This window comes from Diorhabda sublineata, chromosome 8 (genome assembly GCF_026230105.1).
Source record: "Diorhabda sublineata isolate icDioSubl1.1 chromosome 8, icDioSubl1.1, whole genome shotgun sequence".
Taxonomy (NCBI): Eukaryota; Metazoa; Arthropoda; class Insecta; order Coleoptera; family Chrysomelidae; genus Diorhabda; species Diorhabda sublineata.
The window spans coordinates 21,656,652-21,676,252 of NC_079481.1; the positions used below are offsets into that span (position 1 = coordinate 21,656,652).

General features: G+C 32.6%; 1 protein-coding gene across 2 annotated transcripts; it reads left to right on the forward strand.

The window, feature by feature from the left end:
* Window positions 1-1,831: 1,831 nt before the first annotated feature.
* Window positions 1,832-19,310, forward strand: LOC130447348 (facilitated trehalose transporter Tret1-2 homolog). Of its 2 annotated transcripts, none has more exons than XM_056784122.1 (3): window positions 1,832-2,002; window positions 15,597-15,752; window positions 17,828-19,310. In XM_056784122.1, the coding sequence occupies exons 2-3, from the start codon at window positions 15,620-15,622 to the stop codon at window positions 19,177-19,179; spliced, it is 1,485 nt and encodes a 494-aa protein (XP_056640100.1). In that variant the 5' UTR covers window positions 1,832-2,002; window positions 15,597-15,619; the 3' UTR covers window positions 19,180-19,310. The 2 variants fall into 2 exon arrangements, with proteins under 2 accessions (XP_056640100.1, XP_056640099.1); XM_056784121.1 differs by lacking the exon at window positions 1,832-2,002 and adding an exon at window positions 7,046-7,358.
* Window positions 19,311-19,601: the final 291 nt, after the last annotated feature.

Below are 19,601 nucleotides of genomic sequence, written 5' to 3' on the forward strand. Positions count from 1 at the left end.
AATTCAATTTTCAATTCAAATTATTTTCGATAAACGCTTAGTAAATTTTACAGAATGTTTTGTGATCTCCTCAAACTAAATTCAATTATTTTAATCAGTGAACTTACTAAATTGTTTTGTGTTAAGACTTTCTGCACATTTTTGGTAAAATTACCAAAGAAATTTTCAACCTTGCACATTTACCAGTAGAAAACAAACACTTTATTGTTAACACAACGAAAGCAAAATATGTGCTTTATCAAAAGCAGTAAGTTAAAAATGCATTCCTTGTATAAATTCGTGAGAGTTTTTAGGTGAAAGACTTATGTATGCTGCAATTTATTTAAGTAAGTGTTCATTATATTTTAATACCTACACTTCTAATTGCGAAAACTAGATCTTTTGGGAAATAAACTTTGATGATCTAGAACTATGAACTCTAAGACTGGAAGATGCATAGAATTTAAATTGTCAAATTTTTAATGTTTGGTTCTCATATACCTGTATTAAGTACTCCTCTTTAATTTTTAAACATTTAGAAAACACAACTAAAGGAATACAATTTTTCTCTCATTTTTTTTATCCTTTAAATAGTTCTATTAGTTGTTTCCTGGTGGTATTTAAGAATTAACTGACTTAATCAGCGAAGTCACGTTTCAATATATGGGGATTAATTTGTAGAATTGTTTCTTATTCCCAATATACATTTATTCCCGCAGATGTTTTCTTTTTGTCAAGCAGATCTTGTCTTATTCTCGATTCAATAGTCGAAATCTGATGAACAGGGATGTGACTCCGAATCTTCCGATGCATGATTCATCATGCAACTGTCCCCGTGCACATGCGTCAAATCGCCGAAATTACTGTATTGTCCATGGCACTGCTGAATTCTTTCAATCTCTTCCCAATCTGAAGCAAAATCTAATAGCACACAGTTGCTCGAAATTATATCACTTGAGATACGATTCTACAAAAATAAAAAATAAGTACGCACCTATAGATCAACTACATTTTAATTATGGGGAATATGGGGCTCCAGCATTGAAACGCACGTTTTGATGTTTTTAGTGGGAGCTCTGGTAATTCATCGACAGCTTGACAGCTAAAGTACAAGTACAGTTTCTGTAACACAAAAAAGCAAAAATGTAGTATGCTCCTCACAAGGCAATTTCATATGTGGAAATTTGGATGTTTTACTTTAAACTTACCTGACTCTTTGAAGAGCTGTCTTCTCCGTCCATATACTCTAATAGGTATTTGAATCTTCAATTCAGTGGGGGTAGAAGGCGTCAATGATGTCTAGCTCAAAGTACGTCTACACATATTATTAAAGATAGTTATATACATCCTTATTACTAACATTTTGTAAGTATACCTATTATACCCACCAATTGTCTCCTACAACTATGTAGTATACAAATAGTTTTTATGTATTTTTGAACATAAAGAAAAGTATAAAAATATATCTTACCAGGAAAATGGAGGGATGCACCGCACCTCTAACACCAAACCTCTACCATCCACCCCAGATAAACTGTACCTTCATGAGATTATGTCAATGCGTTCTGTGATTGGCTGGACATTATAGCCCCAAGTATTATCTACAGTTAAATCTATAAACTTATTAATTGTGCTAATAAACCAAGAAAGTACGATAGGGCTAATTTTCCCCTTCTGCAGTTTCCTTACCCTGCGTCCACCTGTATCCCCGCCAAGTCGCACACTTCCAGTGGTGTGTTATATGTTACGTTGCTAGTTTCATTACTTACATAGAAATATCAGTTACAGGAAAAGTTTTATCAAAGATATTTTCCGATATCACTCTAATAACAAGACTTGTCACATACATGTTAATAAGAACTAATCTTTAATTCTTAACGCACACATATGTTAAGAATACAAAGCACAGCATTGTAGAGATATCTGACAACTCACATGTGTCTTCGAAACTTACAAGAATTCAATGGTCAAACATATTTGATGTTAAATCCTCTTCTTTCCTATTGTCAAAAATAGAAAGTATGTAAGTACCTAATATTATTATATATCTAAGTTATTATTGACATTTATGAAGACTTCTTTGAACCTTTTGCCGGGAAAGTCTCAAGAGAGGTTCAATCTACTATAATTAGTTCATGAAATTGCGAATAGGAAGAAGAATCAACTCTTCTTTTTCTGATAATGTCTTAATAGTCCTTGTCGATGAACTGAAAAAATCAAACCAACTAGTCTATGGACATATCGCTGGCAATTAAATACTGTAACATGATATTGAATCTTGTCACCGCGCGTAGAGTGTACGAAGTTTTTAGTTTCTATAAATATTTATGGGTTACTATCGCCGCCTTATTCGCCGGATTTTTCACTCAGTAACTTTATCTTACAAAATGAAAGAATTGGTGAAGGAATGCATTTTGGACTGATTAAGAACATGGATATTCCAGCCCAGGTAACACACACCTTATTCTTTTATTAGTAAATTCTTATATAAATATCATTTAACTGCTGTGTGAGAAGCAATATAGATTTTTAAGGGAAATTCGGAGTGCGTATTAGCTTACTCTATCTTTTGGTAATCGATGTATGCATTATGTTGTTTTTAAGGAGCTTCAAGGAAAACGTTGAAGACATTTGACAGATCCACAAGTACCCTCGTTCGCATCGTTAATACCCAGAAGATCTTAGATAAGTTTCATAGTGAAATGGATTTTTTTGAAATATTTTGGTGCAAAAATGATCTCTAACATTTCAAGATCAATGATATTTATTCTACAGACGCATATTATCGAGAAACAGTAACAAAGCTCTGGAATATTATATGATTCACATAACTTGCAACTTATACAACCGAGAACTCTCAACTCTCAAATGAAGGGGAATAAGTGGTAAAATAGGATTCTTCACAGATATATGAGGCATATGGAATATCAATGTCAATATCAACTCCACTTTTTTTTCAAATATACGCTCTCTACTTAAATCGCTTTGACTAACATGTATCTTTCAGTATAACATTGGCCTATCTCGTCTATGCGTAAATTTTAGAATAATAATGGTACATGTCAGGAGATGGACCACTTATTCTTAAACTTGTTGCTATCGTTTGGAAGTCGTATGTTTACTTACAAGTTGTTTGGGTAAAGATTAATAATATTTCGGGATGGATCGTGTAAATATTAATGATTTTTCTGATTTTAGTAAATCTAAGTCCGAATATTGTCCAAGTTCTAACTATAATTCATCTAGTAAGGATATTTAGACTAATTATAACATAAAAATATTTTAGTTTTTATAGTCAGATACAAAATCAAACCCCGTAACTTGGTGTTGTCATTATTATAAAAAAAGTACAAAAAATGAACATTCCTACCGAATGGAACTAAGTGAGGCATTTTTTTGCAATAAATTATTAAAAATTTGCTTGTGGAAACTATATCTGACATGATCGTTACAGGCTCCGAAGGAAATGATCTAGCTGCTGCCTTAAGTAATGTGTCCCTCTTGAATTTTCAATCAAGACCAGGTATGTATCTTTAGATTTCAGATCTTCTTGGAAATGATTCACAATGTTAACATTTATTCCAGACGAACAGATTGTCGAAAATCCACTACAACCCACAAGATTGAAAACAAGAAGACGTACAAGGAATGAAAAGTCCTGGAAAATAAATCAAAGAAAGTTAAACAGAAATTCAGGAAAGATGTGTGTTTCTAACAATGAACAATTTACTCACTCGGATTGCGGCTGTGCAAAGAAATGCTTCACTTTATTTACGGAAAATTGACGAAGACTAATTTTTGTGTCGTTCTGGAACTTTGGAGACAATGTGGTACAAAATCACAAAATTCATATATCCATGGTCCCGTGCAATCTAAAAAAGTTGCTGGAAAACACCCAAAAGATGGGTCTGACCATCAGAAACCACTTCATTCTCATATTTTTTAAGAAATAATGGCAATACACAGGTTGTGTGTTAGAAATTTCTTCTATCTACTTTCAAAATAAGTAATTGACGACTATATAGATGCATTATTAAGAAGACAATGTCGGAGTGCAAAGAAAGACGTGGCACGACAAATTCCAGACGACTAGACGATGCAGATATTGTTGCCCATAAGTAGTTCCCGGCCTACCAAAGTCACTATTCTAGAATCATAAACCCCAATAGAAAATATTTGAATAGTGAGTATGTACGACTTATATAAGGAAAAGAAAACAAAGAGCCAAAGGAATTGAAATATCACTATCATGTTTTTGACATGAAATTTAATTTACATTTCAAGCCACCACATAAAAATACCTGAAAGATCTGTGACGAATTTGAATTAAAAATAATGGCTGGAAGTGAAGGGAGTATGAAAAATAAACTGGAAATACAAAGAGAAGTGCGTCAAAGAAGGGCAGAATCGGTTAGAAATAGTCTAAAGACTGATTTAGAAAATGTTGATGATGCTTATGTGATAATCTCTGATTTACAAAAAGCCCTCCCCTTTCCTAAGCTCATAGTTTCTGTTGCTTACCATAAAAGAAATTTATACAATCTAGGTACACACTGTGGAAACGATAAAAGTGGATATACTTATGTATGGGATGAAACTGAAGGTGGGCGTGACTCCCAAGACATAGCAACATGTTCGGTTAAGCATTTAAAAGAAAATAAATACTTCATCCCATAGTCATGTTCGGTCGTATGACGATGAGATGGACTTCGATTAGTGCATGAGTAATTAATATTATTCATTGTAATAAGGCATCAAATCCTAAAGAAGAAAAAAAATGATTTATTTTTTATAAAAATTGGTCAAAAAATATAGTTTTGTTGCATTCCTATTATACATCTAATATTAAGCTCTTAGTTAACAAAAAATGAGACAACCATTGTCCTTTTTTACTTTTTTATAAAAATTTTGAAAATACTTATATAAGTTATTCTATGTACTTCATATAATTGCTTAGAAGTAGCTTATGAGAATAATAAAATAGCTCTTGTGGTGCTACACTAGCTGTATTTGTTCTTTTTTGAATGTTTTGACAACCTCAATAAAACGGTCGAGTACAATGATCGTATTTAAATATAGGAGCTATTATAATGTTTATAATGTTTCAACGTGTTTCTAGCTATTTTAAGTACTAGTCAGCTTCCGAAAATTGTTATGTAAACGCTTACTTTTATTTTATTAAACTAGTTGTGCTACTTGGCAGCCTTAGACTCCCAGAAATACTATAACGCGTGAAAAATTATTGATATCGGTGTATAACTACAAAACGAATAAATTTGAAGGGAATCATGTCGCCTAAAATTTTTATACGTTCCGCAGACTTACAATATAGTAGCAAACTTCATATTAAGCCAGGTATACTTTCCACCTGCCGTTGGTGAAATGGGGATTCACTATTTTCATCGAGCGTTTCTTTGAGTGTACCTAGGAGCAGAAAGGTATAGATATCGACAAACATGATCACAGCATGTCTGCCGTTTTGATATCTTGAAATATATAATGATTTGTATAAAAAAATAATGGCAGACACTTATTGCGGCTCCTACTATATTTTATATTATTTCAAAGCTAGTTCAATTTTACACAAATTTAGATTATTTCAGCAAAGCTGAAATTTATATATGATACTTATCTTATTATTACAAACTTATATTCACACAAGCAGACTCAAAGGTTGGTTCTGAAATGCGGACAGACCATATAATACTTTCGGAGTCGACTAATGAACGCGTATGATTTCGATTCTCTCACTCTCATTGGTGAATGCATCTCGGAATTGAAATTTATCAGCATTATTCTAAATATTAGATGTTGTTGTTGATGTTGCCACAACTCGCTCGGTGGTAAACTGCTTCCATCAAAACTGGTGACTTTAATACTAAATTGTTTGTTGACATCATCTGGCATCATTTACGTATATGCATTTCTTCAAATTATACATTTCACATATAAATTTCTGGATAAAATTGAAGGTTTTATTCATTTTATCCTCAGTTAAATTATGATCACCAAGAGCTGTAAAAGCTTCTTGATAACTGGTGTTTTCCATCAATAAAAAAAATTGTTTACTTTCCTTTATTATAAAATGAAGGATTATAATCCCAGCCAGTGAAAACATGGAAGCCAAATAAACTTCTACGCGTTAGTTAGCCTAGATGTTCATGAATTCCTGTGACATCTAAAGCTTACCTATTCCTATGTGTATCTAGATATGCAATAAAGTATTTTTCAACTTCATATTCCCAACGACTAAATTGGTATCAGAACCTCCGATAATAATATTGGGCTAATCACTGATGCTACATGCGTGATAAATAATTTTACGTAGTGCATTTTTTCATATGCCGAATGAAGAGAAAAAAATTCAATCATGCTTCTTCATTATCACGACTTCTGCATTTGTGAATCTATGTATAATATAATAATAATATAAGTGAAACATATAAATTTCAGCTTTGCTGAAGTAACTAAATTTGTACAAAATTGATGTAACTTTGAAATTATATAAAATATAGTGGGAACCGTAATGAGTGTCTGTCATTAAATCTTTATACAAATAATTATACATTTCAAAATATCAAAACGGCAGACATGCTGCGATCACGTTTTAAATTTCCACTTCTAGGCTCGCTCCAAGGAACCCATTCTACCTGACATTATAGGTCTGCGAAGCACTAGCACTTAGACTACTATATCCTTTAAAGGATCAGTCTTATATACATTAGTTTTGAAAAAAAAAATTATTGTTACTTTCTTAACTCAGATAGTAAAAGAAATAGTGGCTTTGGTGGAGACATAGACATATATTTTTGTCAAGATGGATTCGTTCATTATCTGCATTTTCATATATTGAGAGAGCACCAATTCCAATTATACCGTTAGATATATGCCAAATATTGTAAAAAAATTAACCAAAGAACATCATAAAAGGTCTCTAGTTATCAAATCTGATTTGAAACTCACCAGGATTTCCTTTGCAAAATTAACATTGGATTATTGATATAAGTTGATATCACAGTAATAGCGATAATAATTATTCCATTGTATTATATTTAACTAAAATCTCATTCCATTTCCTATAAATACACTTGAGATATTCTATCAGTATATACCTTAGCAAAGTTGCATTTTTGTTTACCACCTCTTCGCCTTTCAAGTCTGTGCAAACATGATTTATCTTTATGATTGTATGTGTGTATAATTAGTTCTTGAACCAATACTATGCATCATAATTGAAAAAGTGAAGTTATTTACAAGATATTTGAAAAAGTGAAGTTATTTACAAGATATTTGAAAAAGTGAATTTATTTACAAGTTATTTGAAAAATTAGGTGTTTTTTGAAGAAGTGCTTGTAACAACCTTGGATATTACTCAACAGGTATTATACAAAAATGTTTGATAATAGAAACAATGTGATTGAATTACTTCATGATAATCGCCTGACAAATGGCATCATTCATAATATTAATGAATGGATTTCTACAAAATATGTACATTGCAAACTCTTTTGACACAAAAAAATAACTATAATAGACGGTTACAAGATTGGAAACAAAAAAATATTTATACATATACATCACAATAACTAAACACCTATCTTAAGGTCAATGGTTTTAATGACTATTCCAACAAGAGGTACATTTCTGTTCATTGAAATAGCATACAAGTACTAGGACAGATCTTTTCAATTCTTTAGTTATGTAAATTTACTTGAAATTGAAATAAATTTACTTTTTGCCATGCTAACAATTTGAGTAAGCATGTGAGTATTTACAAAAAAAAAGCCATTATACCGTAATCATTAACCTTTTCAGTCCAGCCAACTTCGGTAAATCATTACATTTCGAGCCTATTTGTTCGTTATAAAGTATGCTTGAGAATTACAGCGGAGTTTTTTCACAGAATGTTTTTACTCTGTCTTCATTCATCGACCTATCGACTGACCATGGAAGGGCCATTAGATGAGAATTCTGATTTATGCAGGCGAAATGTAGGTGTATGATTTTTCAGTGAACAGAAGTCTTCTTTGTAACTTCAAATTACAAAAAAAAATGCTTCAAATTCTATCATTTTCGAAAACTCAAAAGTATCTACTAACTGTATTATTTAGAAGCTATACGGCATTTTAAGTCAGCGGATCAATGTTAAATTCAATAGTACCAACATTTTCGAAAGACACTGAGGTTGCGCTAAGGGCTCTCACAATTATGGTTGACACATCCTAACTACTATTGATTAAAATTTTCATACTTCGAATTTTGAAATTAAATAAATGCTACTCATGACAATTAAGCTGATGTCATTGTTGATATTATCATCCTTCCTAGTATGTAATTTCGAATGGTGTTGCGGGTTGAGGACTCAAAATTAAACTTTTCAGAATGCCAAAGCTTCGATCATTAATTTCATCTTTACAAGACTAAAAATACATGGAACATAATAACTCAAACGTTCATGAAGATAAACAAGTGTAAGAAGAAGTAAACTATTAACATACATCCTACAGTGAATAAATACTTCCAAACTTTTCCAATATTAACAAAAGCATGAAAGGTAAAACATCATTACCGTTAAGTACTAGTCGGGTCAGTGTGTGTTGACTTGAAAACTTTAAAAAGATGGGTTATATTGAATTTTGAGATTGGTCACATCCGTACGGTTACTGTTAGGTTTCATTCAGTTTTATGTATATCTTTTTGATATATTCTGGATTTCAAGTACTGTTTGGTTATACCAATGTAACTCTTATTGCAGTCTAAACAATTTATTTTATAAATCACATTGGAAAACTGGAGTTTAGGTGTTTAGTCTTTGATATGTGTGAATAAGTTGCCAACTTTGGTTGAATTGTTTTGTCTGCAATAAGAATTACATTGATATGACTAAACAGTACTTGAAATCCAGAGAATACCAGCATGAATATGATTGTCGAGAACCTAATAAGATCAAAAAAAAAAAATAAAACAGCTCTAGCCCAACATCATTTCACCGATGGTCACAACTTTAATTTTGTGTATGTGAAAATTTTGAATAAAGAACATGAATATACAAAAAGAGCCATCAAAAGAATAGGATCTTTTGAATGTTTAAAGTCAATACACACTGACCGAACTAGTACTTGATAGTAATAATTGGAATAATTACAATAGTTTTTACCGTTCATGCTTTTCTTGATATTGGAGTAGTTTGGTAAGGTTGATATATGTATCTTAGCAGGATAATTATCTCTTATTGCAGAATATGTCTAATAATTTAAAAAAGTTCTTTGCGCAGGTTTTCACTCATATATGAATATATTGGTTCCTTCAAATAACGTTCTCATTGTTTTTCTATTTTATAAATCAATATTCTTATTTGTTTGTGTTATATGCAGATAATGCAGTTGTACCAGAAATGTATGGCAAACGAAAAACTCACAAACCAACCCTAAGCATGAGGCCAGTAGTGAATTGTATTGATTCCCCTTCATATAAAATAGCAGTTTGTGTTAACAAGTTATTATCGCCAATAACCACCACGTTTGTACATAATGTAAAAAACTCATATGAATTTGTGAACTCAACAAAGATATAACACTAGATAATGGTTATATTTTTATATCTTTAGATGAGTATCACCTTTTACTAATATTCCTAGAATTTTAGTAAATAACATCATTAAGAAAGTGCTGCTTTTATGCATTTATACTTGAATCTATGCGTCTCATGATAAACGTTCTCCATATCTTTTCTTACTTCTCTGTATGCTTGTTCGGTATTCGTATGACTGTTTAGTACTCAACATTTTAGTATTATGATTTGAGTCTCATATGTTGAGTTGTAGTCCATTTACATAATTTACATCTTTTTGTAACATCGTTTCTTCAAAAATTCATAATTCATGAGTGTGTTTATTCTTTATTTAGGTTGTTTATCCCCAGTACTATTGTTGCCCTTGAATACGTTTCACCATAGCGTCACGACCCACTTAGGCAGGTGAATATTACATCCCGATTTAATAATGTCTATTTTCTCACTTTTTCAATACATGTCTATCGATCTATCGATCGAATGATTACTATAAACACAGGTGAAAAAAGTAGTGATATTGAGCGTAGGAGGAATCAACACAAATAGGTATTTTAAATATTTTCATAACTAACCTGCACGTATAGAATATTCTAATGCAATGAATTTTGTATTATCTCAAAGATACATAATTTAATTGATATCTATAGTAAATACCAAATTTAGGTTTTATAAGCACTTATGGATCTAATCTGACATTATTTCTCTTAATAGGGCATATACCAACTACACTTATGTGTATAGAAATCGACTGTAAACTTCTAACTTGAGCTGTATAGTTTTTTCAAATAACTCATCAGATAAAAAAAGAAAACAATTTAATATGCTTCAATGTGAGTATACATTTATCAGCAAGGCTTATCGTTTATATGTGTAGCAATCTGTGAAGAAATAAAACGTGTTTATGTGGTGATTGTAACAAAAATAACAAATTTCTATACATATTACACAAAAAGTCGCACAAACTATTGCTGTAATCGAAAATGAACTCGTCAGCGAGCTGTTGCTAGACAATTGGATATGATCCACGAAGCGGTTCGAAAAGTTTGCCTGTGTTATGAGGAGACAGGATGCTTCCATATACGATCTGGAATAAGCAGAACTATATACAACCGCTCGTGTTGAACGCATTATTGTGTCAATAACATCACCTTAATGTCGTTCAAGCGCAAAGATAGCTCCGTGAGGTGCGGGGAGTGAATATTAGTCAGTGAAGAGTCGAAGATATGACCTCCAAAACGTCTACGATTGGTCTAAAACATCCTCCATATATGGAGATCTCTTCTATTTTTAAATGACACCAGAATATGCCTCTATGGTAGCGACCGAAAAAGAAAAGTATACCAAAGATCACAAGAGCGAGTTGTAAACTGCTTTTGGAGGTGGTTCCTACATGATCTGGAGTGCAATTTCTATAGGAGCATTATTGGACCCTGTGTTCATTCGTAGGTGTGATCGTGTTCACAGAAGAAGAAGTTCAACGGCTGATAGATTTTAGCAATTAATGTGCTACCTTATGTCGACTAAATTGGAGACGAATTCATTTTATGCATACCAATACAAGACCGCATATCACCAGAATCGTGCAATATTACATTGCAGGAGTCGGTTTTTGGGTTATGAAGAAGCCAGCATACAGTCCTCACCAACATTTATGTGACGAGCTAAAGTTGATTAGAATTATGCCTTATCAGTGGCGGCGCAAGACCTAAACTTAATGTGGACAATGTACATTTCGCGAGGTCCTCTGATGGTGCAAAAGGACGGAATATAAAATAAAAAATTACTCGAAATTAAACAGTTTTACATTCATTGAGAAAAAAACTCAATTTTCACTTATACTTTTTTGGAACATTAGGAAAAAATAAAAAAAAATAATTAGAGAAATAGAAATTTTCTACTTTTAATTTTACTCCTTAATATTGGTTCAAAATTTATCTTAGATGCTATATCTGCTTCAATAGATAAAACTGCCAAAGCTGAAAGTATTTCTTGACCCATAGTATTTCTTGACCCACAGTTTTTCAGTATTTCCTCTTTTGGAATTTTTTTAAAGACAAGCTAAGTGATAGAAAAAACCAAAATTTTAAAAATCTTGATTTAAGACATAAATCTCGATTCCATGTTACTTATCACAGAATCAATCATGGTGTTAAGAAACTCTGTTTCATACCGGCTTTTAACAATCTCTATAGGTTGATCGCTGCCTTCATAATCAAACATCCTTTTCTTTTTGGCTACTCTTTAATTTTTAAAATCTTTTGGCAAATCATAACTGCTTGTCTCAACATACTGACAAGCGTCAGACAACCATTTTTTGAATCCAGTTTGTCAATATTCTTTGATCCAGTCACAAAATGTACGCAAATGTTCAAGAGTAATGCCTAATGGACTTGTACAGATTGCCATAATTTGCTTATGATATTAACACGCGTTAATAACTCATACCATATATGTAATGATATAATAAATACCAAGCTAAATATTTCGTTCAAAACGGAATCTCAATCACTGGGTGTGTCCGATTGTTCCGCTTAGCATTTTTAGGTTTTCTATGCATTCACAACATCATCAAATTGCAATAATACACCCTCACCGCCTGGATTCGGCTTTCCCATATTATGTCTGATAAAGATTTCATAGTAAGCTTTAATTTACCTTTGATTATTTTCCAGCGTTTGCTGGAATGTGAATCGAAGGAATCGAAAGTCTGGTGGCTCGGCGGACACAGGAGGTAGTGCTCGTAGTGTACTTTTGGATTTTCCATACTTTTTTCAATTTATTTTCGGTACAAATTGCATTCATAAATAAACGTCTTTCTAATATTTTAGTATATTGTTGCCTTACAAAAATATTTAGATCTGCAATAATTCCTGCAATAAGAAATGCAGTTTGTGAAAATTTTAATTGGCTTTTAGAAAAACAGTGCATCACCACGCTTTATTGTTCTTCTTCTTCGTATTAGGAATAGTCGCCTGTTTTATCTTTGACAACTTTGCTTCCTATCTTGCTTCAAAGTTGTCGCTCCACCTTTTTCTGGGTCGACCGGTACTCCTTCGGCTCAATGGGGATTTATCGCGCGCTATTTTGACCAGTCTATTGTTGTCCATATGACTTATGACTTCGCCCGCATGCCCTATCGGTGGATTGAGTAGCTGAGAATAGCATGTTTGGAAAAAAAAAATACTTGATGATGCGTTTTATTGTTGTTATTCAAAATCACTTGAAGTAAGTTGTACATCAGAGCCGAGAAATATAATTCTAATAACGGCCCATCAAGTAACAATTTAGTAAATGAGTAATTCTATATTATGTCTGCAAATACTGTGATATTGTTGTGTATAAGAAGCAAGACAATTTTAATTTCTTATAAAATTAGAGTGTCAATGTATTTGTTCCTGTTAATTATCCTGGATCATTGAAAGCTATTCCAACTATCTAGTGGACAAGACGAATAGGACGACTATTCAAGTAGAAACCAAAAAAGTAACGACCAAGGACTATCCTCATCCTCATCATACTATATGCACAGATAGTGTGCGATACATTGCTATAAGCCTCTGAAAGAGACTTCAAGCCCTGGAAGTAGTGGAAGTCTTTTGGTGCATCAGGATTCAGCAGATCTGGCCAAAAAAAAAGACATAAAAAACATTTAAGCGGCCGATGACCAACCCCAACATCCAACTGAGTAAGCTGTCGATTACACCATAATTCATGGTCGATAAAACAGCTGAACCATGATCAGTAATAAACACAAATAGAAAAAAAGAGCAGAGGACCAACAATTGGAGATTCTGTCAATCCGAAGAAGGATTTCAGTAGTAGCAAGTGTCTTTCAGATTCTTTTTTTCTCAATAGGTCTGCTAAGAACTTACCATTTCTAGTGTCTGCTAAAAAAACACACATCCAATGCGAACGCCACAACTGAGGAAAAAATAAGCAATAGATGGCCCTACTCTAAAAAAAGAGGAGAGCAATTCCATTGAAGGTATGGGAGTAGATAAACGTTCTCTCCGGAATGCGTCCTTTGAGAAATGCAAATTGGAAGGTACTTGTTTGGACTGGGTGTGTGATTTTTATTATTATTATAAGAAAAATATTCTCGTTAGCAGTTTTCATCAATTTCTGTATACTGTATGAAGTAACAATTTTTGGAGAATAGATTTAAATTAACAATTTTCAAATACTTTCACTTAAAATATAATATTTGTATACCCGTGAAAGGATACATTATAATAACTGGATAAAATCTTTAGGATTGTTCATTACATTGTTTTGTAGATATGATTTGAGAAAGAAATTCAGCAATTATAGATTTTTTCATCAGCTTAGTCGTCAGCCAATAATATTTCAATCGAAATGGTACGTAATAGTTTGTATCAAGAGTTACATAAGAAAAGATAGAATCCGCGATTACTCAGTGCAAACCAAAAGCTCTCTTACATAGCTGATTCAAATTTCAATCGGTTATTGAAAATATCTTGATCACCTACGCGGCAGATATCCAGAAGACGGAGAATACCCTAATTGCGCTTTACGCGGACGACGCCACAATTGCAACCAGATGCCTGATGCCGCAAACGAGATCGAACATTGGTCTTGAAGAACGTGGTATCAACTCGACCAGAACATGAAAATTAGCGAGAAAGAAATACCATGGACAAGTAAGGTCAAATATCTGTGCGTAACAATGGACCACGGTATCATTTTCAACGAACAGGTGAAGATTATTGTTGACAAAGTGTAATCAGCGAGGGCAACACTCTGCGGATTAATCGGTCTAAAGATGAACACAAAAGTCCGGTTGATGAGGAATATCGCTATACCGATAATCACGTATTCCTAGGTAGTATGGGGATACACGTACAAAACAATGATGAAGAAATGAAAAGCCTGAACAATACAATATAACAAGCAATGCCTGCCATTGGACAAGCTATGAAGAAATATACTTTATTTAGGCCAAGACGAGGAGTTGAAAATACATCCGAATGAAGAATTGAGGATGCTTATCAAATATACCCGTCATGACTACAGGAAACACGGGAGACCGAGGAGGCTACTGGATCGACAATTTTTATATGTAAGTACAAAAATTCACGTACCAAAAACTTGGAGAAAATACAGAAAAAAAAGATTGTTGGTACTCGAGTCGACCCACAATACCCTCTGACATGGTAACTCCGCACATAGAAAGGAACACACAGACTTTTAAGACGACAAAAGAGCTGAGAAGACAAGGAGACTACGCGTGAATTGCGATGAGTTCCTGTTGGAATATAACAATGGGAGGTAGGATGTCCTATTCCACATCTTTAGTCTTTATCCAGAGAAATACTTAACAGGTTTTCATTGCAAAATAGAGGAAAGAATATATAGAAAATTTTTATCTCCATGTTTTTTGATCTCCTTATGTTTTTTTGCTTTTGAGTTATTTTTTGAAATATAATTTCTACCTTTCAAATGAAATTCATATATTTCATCTGTAAATCATATGAATGAATGCTAAAATCAACTTATAGGTTATTGGAACTGTGCTCTATTAGACGATATATTTCTACTACGCTTTACCAAAGGCATTTGTTACTGGAGTATATCATCTCTATATATCAATGTAATCGAATACTAAGTATAAAATCACATTCTCATCATTTTTGATGTATTTAACTCACATTTTTATTAAAAATAATGAAATTAATCTACCTCTAAATAGACTTTTGATAAAATTATAGTTGTTGACTGTATTAACATTACCTTTATCACGACAATTAAGATGAATTGTTAATGGAGCTATTCACTTCATGACTTTTTACTATGTAGGATGTTTGTTTTTTCAAATGCTTAAAATATTTTTTCGACTAATGCTCTATGGGTATAATCAAAATATATACGTATACCTACTTAGCTACAAGCACTGGAAAGTTATCAGTTAAATCTTATTGTGCATTATTTAAGTCATATGGTGATAAAAATATTATGAAAATTGAAATGAAACTGAACACATATAACTTGCGTTAAACAATGTATAAATTGTGTATTACTCATTTCAGATAGAATAAAGGATTTTAAGGAGATGGTTGACCATAATACCAATAACGAGAAAGATGAAAACGAAAAGTTTGATTTCAACAGAGACATAATATCCGGTCAGGATTCATCTAAAAAAAAACCCGATACCTGGTATTTATACTTTGTAATAGCAACAGGTAAGTCATTTTCTCTTATGTCTATGATGTTGTAGTAAATCTGATAGTTATCAATGTCATTTGAGGTACGATTAATAACATTTAAGCAAAATAAGTGATGCTGTGAAATTTATATATCATGCAATCACTCGATTATAAAATTTTGAATAAATAATTCACTTGAATATCGTGAATCAATCCAATTTTTCGAGATGTCTGGGTGCACTCTATTGAACCTTTTTCGAAGTGTTTCAAATACTTTGCAATACCTAATAATCGAAGTCTCCAAGTCGAACCACTCCGCGACTATGGAAATAGAACATGAGCGATGTTCTTATTTTAGATTTTCAGAACTTTTCTCAATCTTCGATCGTAAATATTATAATTTCAACAGCCACAATAAGTTCTCCAGTGGTGTAAGAATCAAACTATTGGATGACTATTGAATGGGCGCACAAAAACTAGTGCAATGGAACACTCAAGTTATTTTCATGACAACTCTATACAACTATACCTTCTCTGAGTATAATTCTCTTATTACTGCGTAGTCAAAAAGTAATTGTCTCACTATTTTATAATAAATAACAGAGCATAAAACGTTAATAGAGTGTCTTATAGATTTATTAATATAAATAATTTCTGTTGTTTTCTAATTTTCTTCTCCCAAAAAATATCAATTGGTTTTCTTGAATAAAAATTGGATAAATCTTGGTTTTTCTCCATATGTTGACACAATTACAAGCATTTCCGTTTTTGGTCTTTCAAAATAGAATACGATACTAGTAATCTGGTATAAAGGATATTTTTCAATACTTTTTGAATCACCTTACCTATTCTCAGACTTTCGAAAATAGAAGTTGTACAGATGTGTAGATTCGGAGTTCAATTTAAAAGAGTTGATTTTGGTATCCTGCAATGCTTTTCTACTTAAAACTTTTAAAGACTTTTACACGGTTATAAATATTTGAAAACATATTTTCACTTAACGTCGTATATTCCCACACCCTACTTTATTGTACTTATTTGTTTTCACTTACAGAGAAAAATTTTCAAATATTTTGGTTTTTCTGTATTTACAAATGATCTCAAAATTATAAACTGAGTTTGCTAGGGGAAAATAGGCTTACTTACTCAGGTCTGCAACAAAAATGCTGTCTAGATGTTTTTAACTGATTTCTGTGTTTAGGTGTTCATAAAACTGGAAAAATACACAAAAAATTCCAGAACGTGAGGTTATTTCGCGAAACGCCATACATCGACGCAAAAGTTTGGGTTTATTACGTTTGTACAAAAATTAGTTGTTGTTTTTGGTTGACTATGGGCTCGCATAGTACCTACTTCCAACAGAGCTTTCACATGCTCAAATATACATTCACGATATGTCTAACATCTTTCTCTATCTTTTTGGTTTGAGCTATCCTAATTGGCTTTACTCACAGTTTTCAGTGTTTTTGCTAGTGACAACTTCTTCCACTGCGCTTATCGTCATAGATTCTTCACGATGTATCTAATACGTTTCTTTGATTTCCTTGGGGTTTCATATATATCAATCAATTCCACTTTATGATTATCCGAAATTATTTTTTGGACTTATAATTTTGTCGGTGACAGTATCTTGAGGCCTTCACTGCGTACAAATTCCTCGGTGCTCATTCTGCCTCGCTGAAATTTGGCAAACCACTTCTCAAAATTTGATTTATCTGGACCAAAGTCCGTTTATCAAGACAAGTCTAGACAAAAAGCAATGCTCTAAGAACACAAGAAATTCCTTTTTGTCAACTTGCTTCACTTAAAATACTCTAAGCCTTAACCCAGTAATAAGAGAGTTGTATCACCCTTCACCTACCTTTGAGAGATAAGGAGGGAAAGATTCAGCCAAAAATAGAAATATATACATAATGAGAAAATAAATTCCATTTACTGAGTTGTTCACACTATTTCCATTTAATTTTGTCAAATAGTTTGATGAAAATTTGATGATTGCGTATAATTCTTTTCAAAACATTTTTGTATTTTTATTAGTTCCCAAATTGGAGGAGGTCAAACTATAGGTATAGTGAAAAAACAGAACAATAATGTATATCTTCATATTTCAGGTTTAATAACATGGATAGTAGGCGGAGGACGAGTGGTCTGGTCATCATCAGCTTTAGTCAAGTTTAATTCTACCGATCCTGCCATAAATCCTTTGGGACGACCAATAACAACTGGAGAAACTTCATTATTGGTTGGCTTACCTGGTATTCTTTCTCTACCATCCAGCTTCTTATTCACGCAACTATCTGATTTGGTTGGACGAAAATATTGTTTGCAAATTATAGGGATTTTATCCTTTTTTGGTTACATAGGATTAGCCTTTAGTAGCTCCGTGCCAATTATCATCACATTCCTAACTATACTGTCCTATGTTCTTGGAGGAATAATGTGTGTTTTTCCAATATATCTAACTGAAATTTGTGAGGATCACAATAGAGCTAAATATGGCTGCCTCTTAGCTGCATGTTTTTTCCTCGGACAACTTTATACTAATGCTATTGGACCTTTATTTCATATTAGGTACTATACACTACTGGTCGCAGCTCCACTACTGTTTTTTTTAATTTTCTTCAATTTCGCTCCCGAAACTCCTGTGTATTTATGTACGAAAGGGAAGAAAGAAGAATGTATGAAAGCTTTGAAGAAATTAAGAGGCAATAAATCGGGTAATGAATTGGAGAAAGATTTTACTAGTATTATCCAAAATGTACCATCGTTGAAAAATGGCAAGAAACCGAATATGTCCCAATTATTTTTTACGAAGGAAGGTAGATTCGGTTTGCTGCTCAGTTCACTGGCAATGCTTTTCCAGTTGATGAGCGGGGGATCTGTTTTGGTGCCATTAATGGCTCCAATTTTTAACCAATTCAAATCAGTTGTTAATGGAGAAATAGTAGCTGTTTCCATCAGTACTCTGAAAGTTATCAGTTTATTCACAACGGTTTTCATAATAGAAAGAATTGGAAGACGACCATTACTAATTATTTCCTCGATAGGATCAGGTATACCGATGGCAATATTAGGAACTTTTCTTTATTTCCAATACATTGGCTCATATGTAATCAATGAAATTGAATGGTTACCATTTGTTGCAATATTAATTTACTATGTTATGTTTGGAATTGGACTCAGTCCAATTCCGATACCAATGATTAGTGTTCTCTCACCAATAGAGTTACAATCAGCCTCAAATACGTTAGTATTCACTGTAACAAACTTTTTATTAGCTGTTTTCCAAGCTGTATATCCTTTAATTTCCGAAAAATTTGGACCCCAATGGTGCATGTGGATATTTGCACTCAGCTGCTTCATAGGAGCTGTTGTATTCTACTGGTTGTTACCAGAAACTAAAGGAAAAAGCTACGAAGAAATTCAGCAAATTTTAAGGAATCATCGATATTTGAAAGTTTGAAATATTTTTAATATTTTTGAACGTGTGACTTAGTAAGAAACAGAGTGCAAATAGCCACATTTTCGGACTTTTTATACTGTTTTGATCATTATCAACATAACCAATAATTGAATAAAATGACTAACATCGTATCGAATTTTATTTTATTGCTTCAAGAAATAGTCGCCTTTTGTCATAATTATTGATATCCGATTTTGGAAGCACTACTTGAATCGCCGGATTTGGTAATATAATCGAAAAATATTTGCTAAGAGAATAACATTCGAATCAAATACAATTGTACTGTACTGTACAAGTACTGTGGCACACGCACAGAACAACATTTTTGACAAATCACAATTGCGTGGGTCAAACCAATCGTGTTGTATACAGTGTGTTTCATGAATAATGTCGGTTTTCAATGTTCAGTTTGTGTGTTAAAT